The 18,812-nt window shown below is 40.2% G+C and overlaps 1 protein-coding gene across 2 annotated transcripts; it reads left to right on the top strand.

Annotated features, from left to right (window-relative positions):
* Positions 1-16: 16 nt before the first annotated feature.
* Positions 17-9,717, top strand: polr2m (RNA polymerase II subunit M). Of its 2 annotated transcripts, XM_077518548.1 has the most exons (5): positions 17-375; positions 1,788-2,303; positions 2,392-2,614; positions 3,880-4,032; positions 8,845-9,717. In XM_077518548.1, exons 1-4 carry the CDS (start codon positions 278-280, stop codon positions 4,021-4,023), a joined length of 981 nt encoding a protein of 326 aa, XP_077374674.1. In that variant the 5' UTR covers positions 17-277; the 3' UTR covers positions 4,024-4,032; positions 8,845-9,717. The 2 variants fall into 2 exon arrangements, with proteins under 2 accessions (XP_077374674.1, XP_077374673.1); XM_077518547.1 differs by lacking the exon at positions 8,845-9,717 and having other exon boundaries at positions 18-375; positions 3,880-5,050.
* Positions 9,718-18,812: the final 9,095 nt, after the last annotated feature.

Below are 18,812 nucleotides of genomic sequence, written 5' to 3'. Positions count from 1 at the left end.
TGCAGAGGGCGATCGAACACACTCCCCAATCGTGTTTGAACGTGCCCTTATTTTCCACCCAAGAAGAAGAATCCCACTTTGAAATGTTCTCCCTCCGATTCCAACTACACATGGTCCTTTTAATTGGGTTTATTTAAATTTCTCCTGCACCCAACGGCTTAGAACTCCTTCATATTCACGGGCGACTATTTGTTTGGTGAGAAATGCCGCGTTGAGAAAGGTGGCGTGTTCCCGATGTTAGAGAGCGTCTGTGGCTAAGCTTGTTTAGCTCGCCAGGATGTCCGAGCGCCAGGGACAGGTTGGAGATTTAAACAAGCACAGCAGACAGCAGCTCCAGGAACTACTACTGCGACAGAACAACATACTCTCTGACAAGTAAGACCTAAGAAGTGGATTTGACATCCTCACACACAGGCTGGAAGTAGTAGAATGAAATGGATGTGGAATAATGCCGTTTGAACATTTGGTGTCCGTATCCATCCATCCATCTCCAGATCCATGACAGTACTTGAGTACTACTAGTATACTCATTGTCCTCACAGTTCAGCACACTATTGTGCTTTACTTGTGACCTGTTTTCCACGACACACAAGTACAACAATGTTACTACTCAGGTAAAACTTCTACTGGTCACGTTGACGCTACTGCTACTGCGTAAACATGCCTATTAGTTGGACCTAAAAAGTTCCTTAGGAAATTTAATTGTGTACTAGTAGACCAAAAGTGTCACTAATAGCTACTTAAAAAAATAGACAGCTATTCTGTTATGTGATCTGGTTGCAACAGAGAAACGGAGACTGGACCAGTCACAGAAAGGCAGTGTATGTCTTTGGACATTTTCATGGATTAAACTCCATTATTGGTCTCATGATGTCAAAAAAAAAAAAGAACCGCGGGAAGAAGAGGATTGTCTATAATACCATTTCTAATTGAACCAGGAGACCAATGGGTCAAACAATGGTCATGAATTTTGTAGTTGAGTTTTTTGTTAGAGAGCAAGTTATGCAAAAACTATGTCCTCAAATGTTGAACAGTTGGATTATGTGCATTCAAAATTTTAGAGAAGGTTTCACCTGCAGCACAGTAAGTGCAAATCACTGTGTTAAAAGATGCTATTCTAAGAATCAAGAGATTACAACAACCAAATAACCATAAATCCATCACTCTATCCATTTTCACTATAGCACTTGTCCTTAGCTGACTATGGGTGAGAAGTGGGTTAGCCCCTGGACATTCACAGTTATGGACTATTTAATCTAGAGGCTTCAGTGAAGCTTCAATGCATGTTTTTGGAATGAAGGAGAAGGCTGGAAAAAACACACAAGCATAGGGAGAACATACAAATGCAGACAATAAAATCCCTCGAAACTAAAAATATAACGATATGTTTCCACAATGGGGCGTGTCACTATTTTTTAGCACCACAAAACAGGTTGGCCTCGCAATTAAACGCAGACAGGTGTTGCCGCACTTGGCAGCCTGTCATGTAATAAAATGATTCAGAGTCCTACAAACTGCGACAATAAGTTCTCATAAAATAATTTCAAAATGCAGCACCTGTTGTTCATTTTAAATATGTAACAAATTGACATCTTTAAAATTGTATTAAAAAATTTGTCTCGCAACCAGTATTGAATGGTTATCATCAGCCAGTTGTAGGGCCTCATTATCAGGTGTACAGGGCTTGAGGATGGCGACCCCATGTGGATAAAAAAATACTTGCAACTCACATGGACATATTAACATTGATTTGTTTGAATATTAAGTTGTGTTTTTGTTGTTTGCAGGCAATTAATACAATCGCTTCCTGACAAAGGGAAGCGATTAAGGGACTTTGCGGAGAAGATACGCGTCGCCATTGAACGCCGTGATGAAGAGGAGAAGAAGCAGAGTTTGGTGTCAGCAGCCAGAACGGAATTTCACTCCAAGTATCAGCGAGCCTTCACGGGGCAGCATCGTGCTATGCAAAATGAAGCAGCCACGTCACAACGGACTGACGCCTCGCCTGTCTTCCTTGATGGGAAGGAGGAGGAAGACGACACTGCTAAAACCATGGAGACGACGGCTGTCCCTGGGGCCTCCCTGAACTCTGTCGGGACAAAAGAAAGCGACCTTGCGGAGGCCTTGGAGCGGGTCACAATCTCCAATAGCACTGACGACCAAGGCAAGGATCCTGTTAAAAGCACTGCAACGGACAATTACTTTCTCAGGAAGCACACACCAAAGAAGCCTCACGTTGTAACCGTCCTGGAAAGGAGCGAGGACTCTGAGACACCCGGAAGGCAAAAATTCAAAACAAACCAGTGAGCAGATCCGATCAGTCGTTATTGAAACATAACGGATTTTTAATGTCCTTCAATAACCTTGGCTTTTCCTTTTGTGTCTTTTCAGGCTACCAACTAGAGGCGGCAACTCCCCATCTGGCTCCTCATCACCCGGCCAGTCGTCCGAAGGCTCGTCTCCGCTCTCCGCACAGGCCCGGAGGGAGCGTGACAAAAAGCACTTGGATGACATCACCGCCGCAAAGCTGCCTCCTCTCCACCACACTCCAGCACAGCTTTTGTCTCTGCAAGAGTCTGCTGACCTCCTGAGAGCACAAACTAAGAGACAACAGGTTAGTCCATTCTTGCAGGCGTCACACATTTTCTCTATGTACTTCTTTACCAACATCAACAAATACAATTCATCATCTGCTACAACTAAATGAATTTTTCATATCTCTTAAGCGATTTGAGTTTCTGCCTTACCTGTCAGTGACGTGGAGTGAGGTTCATGACTGCTGAGACACAAAAATATTAATCCAAAATTGGCCAATGCTGTATACTGTATATACAGTATATTGTGTTATATTTGACAGAAATACAGAAATATATTTATGATATATGTATGTACCTGTGGCTAATTTGGGATTTGATATTCCACTAAGACTGGGTAGAAGCTTAACAGCATGTAAACTATATGAGAAAAATTATAAAACATAAATTTAAATACTTACTCGACAATTGGTCTCTAGAAATGTCACTACCAACATAAGAGGGGTTCTTAAAGGGGCAGTTAACAAATTATGACAGGGTGGACAGCAAAATGGTCACTTAATTATGAAAATAGACTATACATGATCAAATGACTTGTTTTGTCAAATAATTTCTTGTGCACCGTAAAACCATGTAAAATGTATTATTTTGCTCAATTGTTTAACCACATATTACACACTATATTTTAGCAGATCAGTCTCTTGCAGCGGGACGCCAATTTGTACATCCAATCAAAAAAGTTATATAAAATAAAAGAAGCAATTTTAACAGACATGGAAGGAGCATTTTAGGTTAAGAACAATGGAGAAAATGTGGTATTCAAAAATAGTATTTGCAAATATGTCCTGTTTTTAAGCAAAGTGTAGTGCTGTTGGCCATCTTTTGGGTCCCACCAACCAGTTGAGCTTCGCTGCCCTAACTTGTAACTTATAAGATAAAAAGCACATTTACTGTTAGTAAGTGCATATATTTTTTTCTTGTAGTTAAGAAAGCTAAGATTTTTAGACATTGTTAAATTTCAAATTTATCAAATTGTAATCTTGTATTATAATAAAATAGTTATTTATTTATTTATTTATTTATTTATTTATTTATTATTAAATGAAGTCGATTTATGACATTTGAACATCTTGGGTGGGCAGGAAGATGTCATATACTTCCAAGAGCTCTAGAGGGCAGCATGTAACCTGCATTCAAAGAGTCTGCATGTTGTTTCTAACAAAGTAATGCTCATAATCATGGACACCTGTGCACCAAGTTAGCAAGTAATTTCACCCTCTTCATCCTCGGGCCCCGCATTGAACCTAGCGTGTCGAGCCTAGTCCTGTGTTGTGGTTCACGACAGGAGCTGCAGGCCAAGCTGGCAGCACAGAAACTGTCCGAGGGATTGAAGATTTCCATGGGGAGCTACATTCCCGACGGAGGCCCCATGGCGGCCTACAGAGAGGTTCACGATGAAGGAGCGCAGCCGTCCTCGGAGGAAGACTGATCCTGGACGGTCAGATGGGAGAAAGACCTGCTTGTTCCTTCAAGGGGAAGTCAACCTGTAACATTTCTTGACCAGGATATGTTATATGTGACCTCACTACTCTAAACATGACATTCTGATTAATTACGTTTGTGAAATATGAGTTATGCGGCAACATCTAAGGGGGCGGCCATTTTGCCACTTGCTCAGGAATCATAGCTCATTTGTTTTCTAAAGCTGAGCTGTGATTGGTTGTTAGCTGAGACCTGAGCAACTGTGATGTAGAGGTAAGATCTTTCGCCCGAGCCCGAGCCCGAGCCTAAAATGTCAATCATTAGGTTCGGGTCGGGTCGAGCCGTGCTTCTCTCTTGCTGACTTTTTTTTTTTTAAATAAATATATTTTTATAAAAATGTATACTAAAACGATGTGTGGAATCCACACGTGTACAGTATTTCTCCGCGTAATTAAGCGAGTGCGCATCAAGATCTGTCTTTCACTCTCTTTGTCTGGCGTCTTATTCTGTGTTCCAGCGTTATTTCGTTGTGCAAATGTATTTATCATGATCATAAAAATATGTAGATTATTTTAACCTTAAAAAATCTTGCGTTTTTTTCTGCCAAAAATACTATGGGATAAATTGAAATTTCGGGTTTGCTTCGCGCTCGGGCCTGCAAATCAAGTTAATTGGTCGGGCTCGGGCTGGGTCGGGTTTTAATGCCCGCGGGCCTGGTCGGGTCAGGCTGGATTGTTTAGGTTCGATCTTACCTCTACTGTGATGTCATTTTCACTTGACAGCAAGTGGCAAAATGGCCGCCTTCTGATACTGATAAAAACTGCTGGATTTTTCTGCTTAACTGATATTCCGCTAATGTAATATTAACCAAAATACTGTATTTTAGACTAGAGGGGCTGCATAGAACATATTATCAAAATATTTTTTGGGTTGACTTCCTCTTTAAGGGCGATGGACTTTGAATGACACAAAACTTTGCGAAAAACTATGTTGTTTAAAATAAACACAACTGGTAATGAAAATGGCGTCAAGCGTATTCAAATAAGGATCGAAATCATTAGCATCAGAAAGTTCTGGCACAACAAATGGTTAACCAAAACTGCTTTTCTTGCCTAATAGTTTTTATTTGCACACAAACAATAATAAATCAGTGACAAAAGTCCAAATTTGAAAGCCAGGTGAAGTCATATCGCATGACCTTTCACTCCAAAATTAACATTTCTATGTTTAAGACACTGGCTGTTTTTTTTGTTTTTGTTTTTTTCCTTGGCCCCATCGCTCCTTATGCCTGTGTTTCCTCTAAGAAGGGATAAGAACAAACTTTGAGTTAAAACAAAAACAAAAAAACATTGGAATGTTGAGTTACAACAAATATTCGACTGTAGTTCAAATGTCGTTTTATAGTGTTTGCTTAGTGCAAATATGCAGGTTGGTATAAGCCTGTGGAGCGGCGCAGATGATGGCGCTGCTTGTCTAAGATCACGTGAGGCGTTATCACGCAGAGATCAGTGGCACGCTCGATAACGGTCGTTCCAGGAGGGAGTGAAATATTATTGAAACATCTGGACTGCATTTGAACGGTGTTGTTGTTGGCCGCGGTGGGCGGGCAGCATGGCAAATAGGGTCTTTCGCCTTTGCTAATATGTGGGAGATAAGATGTGCCAAGCTACAGCCGGTACCTTTCCCGTCATCCTTCATCTGGCACTCACCACGTTAATTCAAACAACCTGATGCGAAGAGCGTATCGCTCAGGTCAGAGTGACGTCTAAAAGATGCCCCTTGATAACCTTTAGGTTGCTGAAATCATCCTGCTGATTGCTGATAGGCTCCAGAGTGGCCCGCGTGCATGACGTCCAATAACAACACGGGCTCCGCAGAGGATCCTCATTGTGCTGGGAATTAATCACAGCCCACCTCGGTGACTGTTCCCAATTATGGGGCACTTTTTTTGTCGTTAAGAAGGAACCGTTCACACGCTTTCTATCAAAGCGTTCACATTGTCCGCTGATGAGGTTGTTTATACTTCAACTCGGGTCCCCGGGCCTCTTGTCTCGCACCCCGTGAAGTAGTCTGCAAGTGATTTGCTCCAGCTCTCGCGTCCGAAAATTGCACGTCACGCGGGAATAGGAATGATTTGATGTTTTGGAGCGGGAAGTGGAATGTGATGATCAAGAGCAGTCAGCTCGCGCTTAAATTAGATAGAAAGTATGATGTATGCATCAGGTTGGGCCCTCGGCACCGTGATTGGATTATATCTGCCAACTTGAGGAGGCTGAGCTCATACTTTTTTTCCACTTGTCATATTTTTGGGGGCACACGAGGAGATGAAATAATGTAGTTCGCAGCAGCAATGTGCAGATGAGGTTCCAAGCTATGCGCAAACCCGCCCTCCACCTATTGCACAAGATGTGAGTCAAGTGAAACTGTTTTCCCCCATTTTTATCATTTCTATCACTCATGTTTTGTTTTTTTTTAAACTGAGGAATTGTCAAAATTTCATGCACTGCGTTTTTCTTTCCAAGCAGATGTTGGCGATGACTTTTATGTGAGAGACAATACTGTTTGGATTTTTCTTAAGCGTGTGAAAATTTCAAAAGGAACATAACATAATAATGAACACAATTTTATTTTAACCTGACTTCCCCTTTTAAGAGAAGCCACTTATAGGAATGAGTCTTCTTTTTTTAAAACTTTCTTTTTTCCACCCAAATTGACCAGTTCCAACCACTTTCCCGTAAGCAAAAAGTCACACTTCCTTTATTTCTATTTCGTTTCTGTTGTGATTTGAGCAGACACGAGGCCATCAGCACCTGATAGCTCATGCGTTGCTGTTTTTGTAAGCATATCGTTGGTTCCCTTTCCCATGATTCGCCAACTGACGTTGGAGCTCTGGAAAATTGCCGCCTGGCAAGACGTTTTTCCTGTCCGCCACTTGAGTTTGAAAAGCTGAATGGCCGTCACACTGTTCCAACGCGTAGTACAATTTATGGCAAGTTTCTCAAAACAGGATTTGTTCTTGACAAAGCACACAGCTGCCACTGATGACAACAACAGACTACGAGAACAGTTCGGCATAAAGCCAGAGAAATTCTCTGCACTTGAAACCGATTTAAAATAGTGAAATGAGAGTTGGGTCTTTCTATAACTTGATCAATTTATGTATAGAGGGCTTTGGTTATATTTAAACTTTGAACTGAATACTTGGTATAAAAAGTTGGACTTTAAAATGGGTGTGTTTGCTGTCTAGATCAGGGATGGGCAATCTTAGTCCTTGAGGGCCTCAGCCCTGCAGGTTTTGGATGTTGCCCTTCTCCAACACAGCTGATATATGATCCGCTCATCAGCAAGCTCTGCATTAGACTGATAACAATCCCATTGATTAGAAACAGCTTGTGTTGGAAGAGGGAAACTTGCAAAAGCTGCAGGGCTGTGGCCCTCGAGGACCGAGATTGCCCATCCCTGGTCTAGATCATTATATGTACGTAACATCAACACAACTGTAAACTGCAACCACTTTCAACAAAGACACCAGTTGCAGTATACGGTGTGCATATCAAAAGTCTACACACCCCCGTTCATTTGCCAGTTTTCTTTTGTAATATAAAAAAAAAAAAAAAACGAGACCAAGATGAATCATTTCAAAATTATTTCCACTATTAATATTAGAGAAAGAGATGGTACTGATATCGGGCCTCATTTCAAGTTATTAGTACTTGCAAAAGGCGCCGATATTGTATTAGCCTCCCTCTTGTGGCCATTCTTCAGGAATCAGGGATGAGGAATTTGAAAATGGTACAATAAAATGGCCATTCATTTCATGCAATCTTAAGGACAAATTCTATATTGGGATATATAGATATATATATGTATCAAAATGTATGTTGGGCTTGGTACTTGGTATCGGTATCAGTGACTACTCAAGAGTGGAGTACTCGTACTGGCATCCCTAATTAAATAGGACTTTTGTACCATTCTCCTGAGTAATATCTTTCACTAATGGGATCTCTTTGATCCTGTTGAAATTATGTGAAGATTATTGCGTGTGCTGTAAGATGTGATCAGCAAAATGTCATAAAAAGCCTGCCAGAACATCTGAACTTTATTTGTGGTGAACACAGGCACTGATTGATATATGAATGTGATTGGTTAATTCAGAACACAGTCAACTTCCCATTTTTAAGAGGGTGTGCACACTTGTGCATCCACATTATCTCAGTTTTTTTTTTTTTTTTTTTACACTTCCTCTCCCAAAAAATATGTATTTTTTTTATTTTTTTTGGAAAGTCTCATTTTTGTTTACATAAAGACTTATGCTGGATTAATGAGATGAAGCAAAAATCATACATTACAATCTAGTAAAAATAATTCACGTTTACCCTGAATTAAAATCCGGATTGAACGTGATTTATGTACAGGGTTCGAGAGAAGCTACTAAATTTTCATGCCTACATGGGAGAAGCAAATGAAATAGAAGCCACGGAGTATCTCAGACATCTCTTTGGATCATAAACTGAAATATGATATCTATTGTGCCGGCGCGTTCTTTTAAAGCTATTTTATTTTATTTTTTTATTTTATTTTATTTAAATGAGTAACAGAGCTTTAAAATTAACGGTGAAAGGATCATGTTGGACTTTTCTTCAAGCAGATTTTATCTGTCTTCTTTTCGCGGGCTTTCGGACAAATGTTTCTGCCGTCTCAGATGTTTTCGCCCCTCAAAGCTTCAGTCGTGTGTGGCAGCTGCATTTATTGTGTATTTGACTTTACATGTGTTAAATTAGTCAAGTGTGACAATTGTTTGTTTCACACTTGGAAATGTCGTCTGCAGGCCCGACTGTGTGAACGACAACAGCAAGATGTCATCCATCCTCCCCAAAGCTCTTTTGTTTGTCTGCGTGCATTTACTGTGACATTGATCATCAAAGACTTTCCTGCCTGAGGAAGACAGCACATGCTTGTAGTTATTGTGCAATGCAACGCACATTCTTCGTTTTTCTTTTTTCTTTTTTTTAAACACTGTTAGGATTCTTCTTCAAACAAGTCCACTAAATCAAGCGACGGCGGAGGTTAACAATGCCCCGACGCGCATTTAGTGTTTCCCTCTCCTTGGACTAATGTTTACAATTCACAAGCCACAAAATGGACCACAAATAGGAAAAATCTGGGACGATTTATCCTGGTGTCGTCACTTGTGCAGCAGATGCATTGCAGTAGCACCAGATAAACGCTAGATGGCAGTGCAGCTCATGTTCTCAGCCCTGCCAAAAATCTGGTTGTAGGAGCTGTCATCAAGACTGTAGTTATTACGTTTTAGTTGGTCCAAAAGCTGTGCAGCAGTGAGGGAATTTGACAGACTGGCCGCTGTAAGATGTAGTTTGTCACATCACAGGATCGTCAAGTCTAATGATCAAAATCTCCAAAACGTGGGAAAATATTTGGTCCAACAAAGTTGTGGTTAAACTTTTTGGCAAAATGTATGTTTGGCGCAAACATGACACTGTTCCTCACCAAAAGGAGGCCATATAGTGAAGCTTGGTGGTAGCGGCATGATGCTTTGCGGCTGTTTTATTTCAGCTGGAACTGGGGTCTTAGACAAGGAGGATGGAATTATGAACAATTTGAAATAGTCAAAATTGCCTTCTTTAGAAAAAATAAAATAAAAAATAAAATCAGGGCAAGCCCAGTTGAACAGCTGACATTTATTTGGGATTAATCAGAGATACTTTCAGCAGTGGCAGGTGTGTAACCACGTTATTTCAGTTGTTTACTTTTCTTTGCAAATCTTTTTTTTTTTTTTTTTTTTTAAATATAAATCAACTTTAGTTGCACAGGTCTTGGTATCATTTTGTATATCACGAAATTCTAATATTTGAACTGGGGTGTGTAGACTTTTTTTTTTTTTTTGACATCACTTATGGACCGAACAATCAAATGTCTTTCCAGTAGGTGGCAGAAGATATGTCCAGTTAACCTCAATTTGTCGAATTTAACTACATTTGTAAGTATATTGAGATAAGGCAGTGATTATCACTCATTGCAGGAGTTACATTCCAGACATGATAGGTGGAAATCAATGGTATAACGCCCCTTTTTTATTTTTTTATTTTTTTTTTAACACTGTTTATGGCATAAAATACTTTCTTTTTTTTCCCCCACAAAATTTCAACACTTAACATTTGAATACATTTTTGTGAACGTATTTGAACACAATTTTGAGATTTAAAATGTATTGAAAATACTGTATGTAATGACATTAAAGTTTATTTAAAGACACCTTTCCAATTCTTTGTGAACGTATTTCGACACACAAAAATGTGTCTACAGATATTGTAACTACTTTTTGTGAAAATGTTACTTGTTATCCTAAGAATTTTTTTTCTAACCACAGATGAATTTTGGCTGCCACTCATAGATTATGTTAATATTTAACCAATTTATTAACTTTATTTTGCTGCCCAGTGTTGTCATTTTCCTTTCGGGTACAATTCTGAAAATATAGTACTTCAAATGACGGACATTTCAAAAGTATTGATATTTACAGGAGAATATTTTCTTTGCAATAATATGTCCTATGCAGACCCAGAAGTTTAAACAAGGTATTCTGATATCTATTGTGATTGTGGAATTCACCCGTTTTTCTTTATTTCAGGGGCGGCCATTTTGCCACTTGTCGACTGAAAATGACATCACAGTTGCTCACGGCTCACCTGTTGTCTGAGTTTGGTCATGTGACATTTGCAAGCTGATCCGTGATTGGTTGTTGCCCGAGCCCTGAGCAAATGTGATGTCATTTTCAGTCGACAGCAAGTGGCAAAATGGCCGCCATTGAAATGGGTAAAAATGGCTGCATTTTGCTGCCATTCATATTCCACCAGTATAATACTAATCAGAATACAATACTGAGTTTAGACTAGTATATTTTAACTAACATATTTTGTCAAGCTGTATAATCTGTAGGTCTCTAGAATCTATTCCAGATAGTTTCAAAGTGTTGCTAGTTGGGGCTTCAGCCTCACACCTGGTGCTTGAGCCCAGAATAGAAATGAGCGATCTCAGTCTGGGCCTACTTATCATAGCGTGCAATAAGAAATTGAATCTGATCAACATACATCTGCGCTTGAACTAGCGCTCGCCATCTCCGCTCGGAAAGCTTTGCATAACAATCCGGAGGCGCTCGGGAGGATAGACGGGGGGGAGAGAGGAGGAGGAGGACGAAGAGGAAGAGGAGGGGTAAAATGGGTCGAGGCCCGTGATGCACGGTGCGGGCCAAGAAGCTGCCAGTGTCCCAGCCGCTCCATGTCTGGCCTGGCACAGCATTAAGCGGCCTGTTTTGGGGCCTGTCAAAAGCTCATCACAGCAAGGAAGCCATCTCTGTGGGGATGCGTCGGCTTGCCAGGGCTCGGCAGGGGTATGGGGGGGAGGGGGCAACCAGAGACCTGGCCCAGCCGCTCGGTCATAATGAGGAGGAAAATTCTTATTATTGTATCCCCATTAAGGTTACAACAACAATGCACTTTTGTCCAAGTATTTTGCTCGCGCCATCTTTTCAGCCTTTTTTTTTTCTTTGTTTACTCGCTTTGGAGAAATGTGAACCCTTTGTTATTTTTATAGTATGAGAATTACGGCTTCACGTTTAATGAAACACAGAAATCTCTTTTCTTTTTTTCTTTTAAAGAAACTCCTGAGTCTGAAATCTAAACTTCACATGTTCCTTTCCATTATCTGTCCCAAAAGGCCCAGCTGATTATCCGAGTGCACTTTACTCCACAATTACCTCGTCAGAGGATTATAAAAATCTGGGTAGCGTTATGTGTGCCAATCACACAACGCGCACGTGTTGAAGTCCTCTTCATGTACGAACATCCCAACAACCACCGCATGTTTACATTACATTGACCCATTCCAAGTCCAGTTTGGCTTCACGTCAGATGCGTATATAGCCCATTTTTGAGGGTGTGAACAAAGTGAACAATAGCACCCCCAAAATTTTCTATGCGCATTTATATATATATATATATATATATATATATACATATATATATATATATATATGTATTACTGTGTGTTCTTTTTAACAAGCTAGAAACTTATAGCTGTAATACAGTGGTGTCCAAACTACGGCATTTTTCAGTGGCCCGCGACATATGCTAAAAATGGCATTAACACAATTAACTAAAACAAAAATGTTTGCACATGGTCAGAGTAAGAAGGGAGGGTGTCGAAAAACACAGGTGCCCTAAAATGTTATTTTAGTTAACGAAAACTAGCGAAATAACTAAAACTAAAATTCAAAAAACAAATTCGTTAACGAAATAAAATAAAAACAAAAATGCTTTTTTTTTTAAAAACAAAACAAAACTGACTGAAACTTCATTTTATGTTTACAAAACTAACTAGAATTAAAGCAAAGGTCATTCGTTTTAGTCTTTGGTAATTAATTTAATGCATGAGCCTTTGGGGATGATTTCAAATATGATTTTTAGTAGATTTATTTTGATAAAACTGGAATAATGACGATTGAATGTATGTCACACAGAAGTGACGTCATTTAGCAACAGCCAATAGAAAAGCACCTTCAGATGACATCGCTTCCATGGTGTTTTTTAAATATTGTGCACAAGTAATACACATAAAAAATAAATAAAAAAAAATCATACTGAAACTAACAATCAACTAAAACTAAGCATTTATTAAAGAACTAAAACTAATAAAAACTAACAGAAACACCCTGAAAACTAATGAAAATTGACTAAATTTAAAAAACAAAAATCAAAATGAAATAAAAACTCAAATGAAAAATTCCAAAACTATAATAACCCTACGGCCACATTACAAATAAATTGGTTTATATACTGTAGCATATTTCTAAATATGCAAAAGCACAAATAAATTGTTAGTACAATTTTTAGGACTAAACACAATTTCTCTTCATAACATTATGTGGCCCTTGCGTCCTTCTGATTAGGGGTGTTCCAAATTATATCTACGATATTACCGGTGTATTTTTTTTGGTGATAAAAATTTTCGCGAAATTGAGGTGATGACGTAATGCGTAGCATTATACGTCGTTATGTCAATTTGGACATACACTCGCTGCTGCATAAAAAACAATGTCGGAGCGTGTGAGGCTGCAAGAGCTGCAGCTAGTTCTGTCACGTCTTCGGCAAAGTGGGAGTGAGCTTCGTCGCGTGGAGGCTGTTTTGCTACAAGGGGTCAGATATAATGCTAAAAAAAAAAAAAAAAAAAAAATCATTTGCAAATTGTGCAGGAAAACAGTTGCCGTAAAGTTAAGAGTATGCGGAGGCTGCAGACACATAGAAGCACGTCATAGATGACATAGAAGCAGCTCGTGTTGTCGGGGGTGAACAAAAGTTCATTAATTACTGGAGCACTCTTGATTAGACGTACTCCTAATGAAAAAAACAAAACAAAAACAGACAGTGGTCGGTTAATACAGAAGCGTTCGCGTATTGTTTGGCCAAGATTAGCCAATCAGCACGGTGTTTATTTTACCGTGACTGGTAATTTGCCAGTCGAGTGGTTAGCACGTCCGCCTCCCAGTTCTGAGGACTCCGGTTTGAGTCCAGGCTCCGGCCTTCCTGGGTGGAGTTTGCATGTTCTCCCCGTGCCCGCGTGGGTCTTCTCCGGGTACTCCGGGTTAGGGTTAGGGCCCAGAGCCAGCTGAGATAGGCGCCAGCACCCCCCGCGACCCTTGTGAGAAATAAGCGGTCAAGAAAATGGATGGATGGATGGTAATTCGCCATCTAATACACGCGAGTTTGTGATGCTGACCAACCGCTAAGCTAACGTACTCTCAACGAGACGGCGTGTGCGTTGTTGTTGCACAGTGGCGTAAACATGCATATTTGTGTTTTTCATACCCGCTAGTAATGTCTACAAGCAATCACGGCATTTCATCGCTCCCCTGATTAACCAATCAGAGACATTCACGGCAAAATAACGCTCGAGGAGGGTTGCCGCCGGCTGCAACAAACATAACCACTGCCTAAACAATCGCAGAGGGAAAACGTTTTTTAACAAGCCACAAACTGGCTGCTATCGTATCATTGGCGATCCACCTCCTACAACACGAAATCAACCACACAGAAGAACATAAGGGACTTTTTTGACTCATGTAATTGACTCATCAACTGACTTCTGAAGGTAGACTTTGTGCTTTCATTGTATTTGCTAAGTAAATGTGCTTTAAGGAGTTATGTTTCAATTTGCAGGGTAAACACTATGGCCTGTTTTTATTTCCATTTTATTCCATTACATTTGGTATATTTGCACTATGCTTACATTTAAATTGTGGGGGGAAAAAAGGTGGCTTAAATATTGTTGCTGCAGTAAAAGTTCTATTATTCCGAAGTGTCAATCACAAATCTATTGTTCAGTAATTATTACCATATTGTCACCGCAAATTTATTTGAAATATCGTGATATAATTTTTAGGCCATATCACCCACCACTAAACCATAGATTTCAAAAGTAATATTTAAACAAAAATACAGTACACCCCCCATTTGACTGAAAATGGTTTCATCCAACTCGACCCCTCCCCCTCTGCTTTTGCTTGCAATAGCAGACAGCAGAGCGCATCGTCCTCAGTTCATTCACGGTGTATGTCTGTCTAGTCAGTGGAGTGAAATTAAGTGTTCCTTACTTACAGCAGGATATGTGAAGTTTTTATTTTTATTTTTATTTTTTTACCTTCTACCACTATACACCAGCACCTTATTTTCATTACTAGTCTTCTTTTTTGCTCCTTCATCATGTTGGTACTTCTTAAAACAGCTATATGTAAGATTTAAAATTTCAAATCTCTACTGCCACCTGTGGCCGAAAACAAACTGCACGCTCGTACACGCTGCGCGCACTCGTACGTGCACGACCTCAATACTGAAGACTGGGCTCTTCATATCCAATGAAACTATGTTTTCAGAGGTAAGAAGTTTTATAATGTTATACAAAGCTGGCCACTTCACGGAATGAGACTCTCGATCCTCACTAAACAATCGATGTCGACGGGACGTGCAGATCATATTGCTTTAGTCGGTCGAAGTCCAGTCCTGTGCTGTACTCCAAAATGATGTGCAAATTACGTCAATTAATTGGACCTCATTCCGATGTTAATATGCAGTTACATATTATAGCCACCCCGCTCGACGGACGTCAACCTGATTCTAGTCATTATTAGTGTATGTCGCCCCCAGGCTAGCGTCATTGTGCATGAGCCGAAAGGTGGGCTGTCCATTTATGGAAATTGACGATTGTGAAAAACATATAGACCCATTCACTACTTAGTGTGATATGGCCGTGAATGTTATCGCCATTCAGTAGTACCGTTCACATTCCGTTAGCATAATGTAGCTACAATAGGCTGTTTTCACGGAGGAAAATAAGGCAACATTTAGTCTGATTGAAACGCCGCGGAATGGAACGTCTGTTCTTCATAAAGTCATTCTGTTCTATTATATTCAACTTTGCCGCCCCTTTCACGCTAAATGTTGCCGTCCACCTCACTTTCACCCCAATAGTTACGACCGAGAAGTAATCGATCTTGAGGTTACTGCTATTTGAAAACAACACATTTTCTTCTAAATGTCAAGATACTCGCTTCTTACCTTTTCGAGTAGAAAGAAAGCCAGCTGTGAATCATTTTCTAATCCAAGTCCGATCTCAACTCTCTCCACCGCTGAAATGTCAAACCAATGTTCACTCTCGTTCTTGCCCGGATTCGGTCACTATCAAGTTTAGATGTTTGTTTTTTTTCCCGTGGCACTTGACATTGTTTTCTTTTCTTTTTTTTAAGCAGCCTTCCGCGGACTAACAGTGGGTGTCTGGGGCAGCGAAAATCTGTACTAGTTCCGTCTTCGCGCGACAGGAAACAACTGACGATGACGCGCATGACGTCACATCCTGCAGACAGAGGGCGGGAAATTCGAAGGATTCGGACCGGACGCTTCCTAAATAATATTGGCCAGAGGCTTGTAGGAGTACCCATTGTGAACAGCTAAGATGTTGATCTACTAATTAGAATATGTTTCAGTCATAAATGGTCAAATAAAAAGGCTATTGTTAAGATATTTTTTTGGGAAATCCTCCATAGAGTAGCTTTAATGAGGGAAACTAACTAACGTGTGTGGCGAGTGTGTGTCTGCACAGAAAAAGTAGCTTCATGGTGTTACGATTCTTTGGTAAGTGTGGACCCAAGTGCAGAGGCGGAAGGCAGCAGGGAGTTTGAGGTGCTCAAAAAATAAGTGTACTTTAATCAAACAAAACAAAGGGCAAACAAGGTATTTAGCAACTTAAACCAAAACAACAAAGTCCAGATACTAACAAAAAACTTCAACAACTAACAAACAAAAACCTGACAGGGCAAAATGAGGTGTGACAACAGCAAGGCAAAACTCAGCAGCATGACAGGTGGGAAAATAACAATGAGCCGGCAGAGGACAGCGAGGAGCCAGGGAACTAAATACACAAACTAATTGACAATGATTAGCCACAGCTGGGCAAGACATAAGTGGCAGGATAAGCTGATTGGTAGATACATGAAGAAGGGCATGCAACACAGGTGGACAAAACAATGCATCGACTAAAATTAGGGGATGACACAAGGACAACAACTCAAAAACACACAACATGACTGACTCAAGGAAAAACAACCAAAACACAAACCAAACCTGATCCATAACAAAAGCAACCCCGGAACAAAACCCAACCCAAACCATGACACATGGAGTAAGTCATGGATATAATATTGTTTTTCAGCAAATCAAAGCTCCATTTGGAAGTTCCCAAGAAATTAGGGTTGGGATATGTTTATATTTTAAGTCATTTTCTCCTCCCAAACCACAACAGGCAACCTATCACAACCCCCCCGTACCACCCAAGCACCCCCAAACATCTTTATAGCACCCCTAAACCTCTGATCCAAGAATCGCCTCTGCTTCACGTGCTACAAAGCACACACATTTTGCTCTAAAATACACCGTAAAAGAAATATTGAGAAGCTCATAAATGTCAAATGTTTTATTGCGCTGCAGTAGTGACATGGTAAATTGTGAATGGTGGGAATGGAGTAAAGTTGGAGGGCGCCGTGTTTCATAACGCTGAGAAAAATTCCCGCTTCGGAGAGTGAGTGACGTGCAGTTTAGTCCGCTGTTTCTCGTTGTTTGTAATGTTATATTCATGAAGTGTGTGCCGGACGTCGGGCTCGGAGCCAGAACAACAATAGTAAAACGGCGCCGTAAAATAAAGCAGAAATCCTCTTCAGCCCAACAATTAGGGGGCCTCTATATGAAGTAGTTGGCTCGTTTATACGCCGTAATGTTGTGACCGTTCCAAGCCCGCAGGCCAGGTGTTTTTGATTGTGCTGTAGCGTGTTGGCGAGCGCGGCTCTGACCCCACAGGACGCTCTGGAGAGGACGCCGATACACCAGAGGAGTGGGAGTAAAAGGCTCAAGTTGTTCCTTTATTTTATTTGTCTTGTTTCTTTGAGCCGAATTGTCGTTCATCTCTCCCTCGGCAAGCAAGAATGCCTTATTTTTAAAAGTGCAAAAAGCTTTTGAATAAACCTCGAGACTGCGTCATACTGCCGAGAAACCAGATTGCACTCTTGAGCTTTTACTACAACAGCTTCTCGCAAAATCTGCACATTTATCATTGTTGCTGAGTTTCCAGTTTCTCCTCCAGTTCTTTTTGCCGAGTCATTGTCATTGCATCTGGTATCTATAATTGTGTGTGGTAAACGTGCTGATCGGGAGCGACATGGCTAATCGAGTATTTGGTTTCTTGCTTCCTGCCTCCGCTGACTTTGTAAAGTGTCATTCAGATGGTCGGCCCTCTGTATGGAGGCCTGTATCATCACTGTGTGAACGTCAAGTATTTTGAGAAGCATTGCTTTGGACAACCACTTAAAAAAAAAAACAAAAAAAAACCTGATCTTAATACATCGCCTCCATCTGCGATTTTAGCTTGTGAGCATTTAGGAATGCGTTCACAGTGTTACTTGAGTAATTTTAAGTAATGGCAAATGTGGCAACACGTTTGGTAATTAACATGTAATAAAATGATAATAAACTAAACTGAACTAATTAACTGATATTTAGATAACAGCAAGTCAGACCTGCTTTACAAACTGTGAGATCAAATCTACTGTTTTGGAGATTGTCTGAATGGTAGTGGTTCAATTATGTACATTTTGTTTCACATCACGTTATCTATCAAAAGTGATGAATTAAGAACATTAACTTGATCTCTCTAAAATTTGTTAGTATATTAACTATTAACTTATTAATTTTAAATACTGTAGTTTATAACATTGTTATTAACTGTCATGACTAGGGTCATGCAAGGGTTATGTTTGGGTCATGGCCGTGAGGTCATGTGTCTGTTTTGAACCTATGTAACCAGCATCTAGTTTAAACTGGTAAGATGCTATGTGATGTCAGAAGCTATGTGATGTCAGGAATCGTTAATCTCTTCCATGTCAATAATTATTAATGAATTCCATGTCAATCCTGTTACCCACATGTCTAGCCACAACCAATCAGATCGATTCGCTGTCTATATAAGCCTGTCTGAGAAGTGTGTTTTGTTGGATTATTACCTCTGTTCCTCTGTGCAACTCTCCTTGTTTCTCGTCTAGTCACGTTTGTTCCACGCCTCTTGATGTGAATAAATAGTTAAGGTATTATTGGTGTCTGCGTTTTTGGGATCCAACCTCAGCACATAACATTAATCGATACTGTAATATCTAAAATCCACAGTGATCAGTTGACAGTGTAC

This window comes from Festucalex cinctus, chromosome 4 (assembly GCF_051991245.1).
Source record: "Festucalex cinctus isolate MCC-2025b chromosome 4, RoL_Fcin_1.0, whole genome shotgun sequence".
Lineage (NCBI taxonomy): Eukaryota > Metazoa > Chordata > Actinopteri > Syngnathiformes > Syngnathidae > Festucalex > Festucalex cinctus.
The sequence above is the reverse complement of the archived record's forward strand: the minus strand, read 5'-3'. Positions and strand labels throughout refer to the sequence as shown.

What these genes read in the sequence shown, in the direction of transcription:
- polr2m (XM_077518548.1), top strand. Translation starts at nt 278, where the DNA reads ATGTCCGAGCGCCAGGGACAGGTTGGAGATTTAAACAAGCACAGCAGA. An exon ending in AACAACATACTCTCTGACAA is followed by an intron (nt 376 to 1,787) that starts GTAAGACCTAAG and finishes TGTTGTTTGCAG; the next exon opens with GCAATTAATACAATCGCTTC. An exon ending in CACAAACTAAGAGACAACAG is followed by an intron (nt 2,615 to 3,879) that starts GTTAGTCCATTC and finishes GGTTCACGACAG; the next exon opens with GAGCTGCAGGCCAAGCTGGC.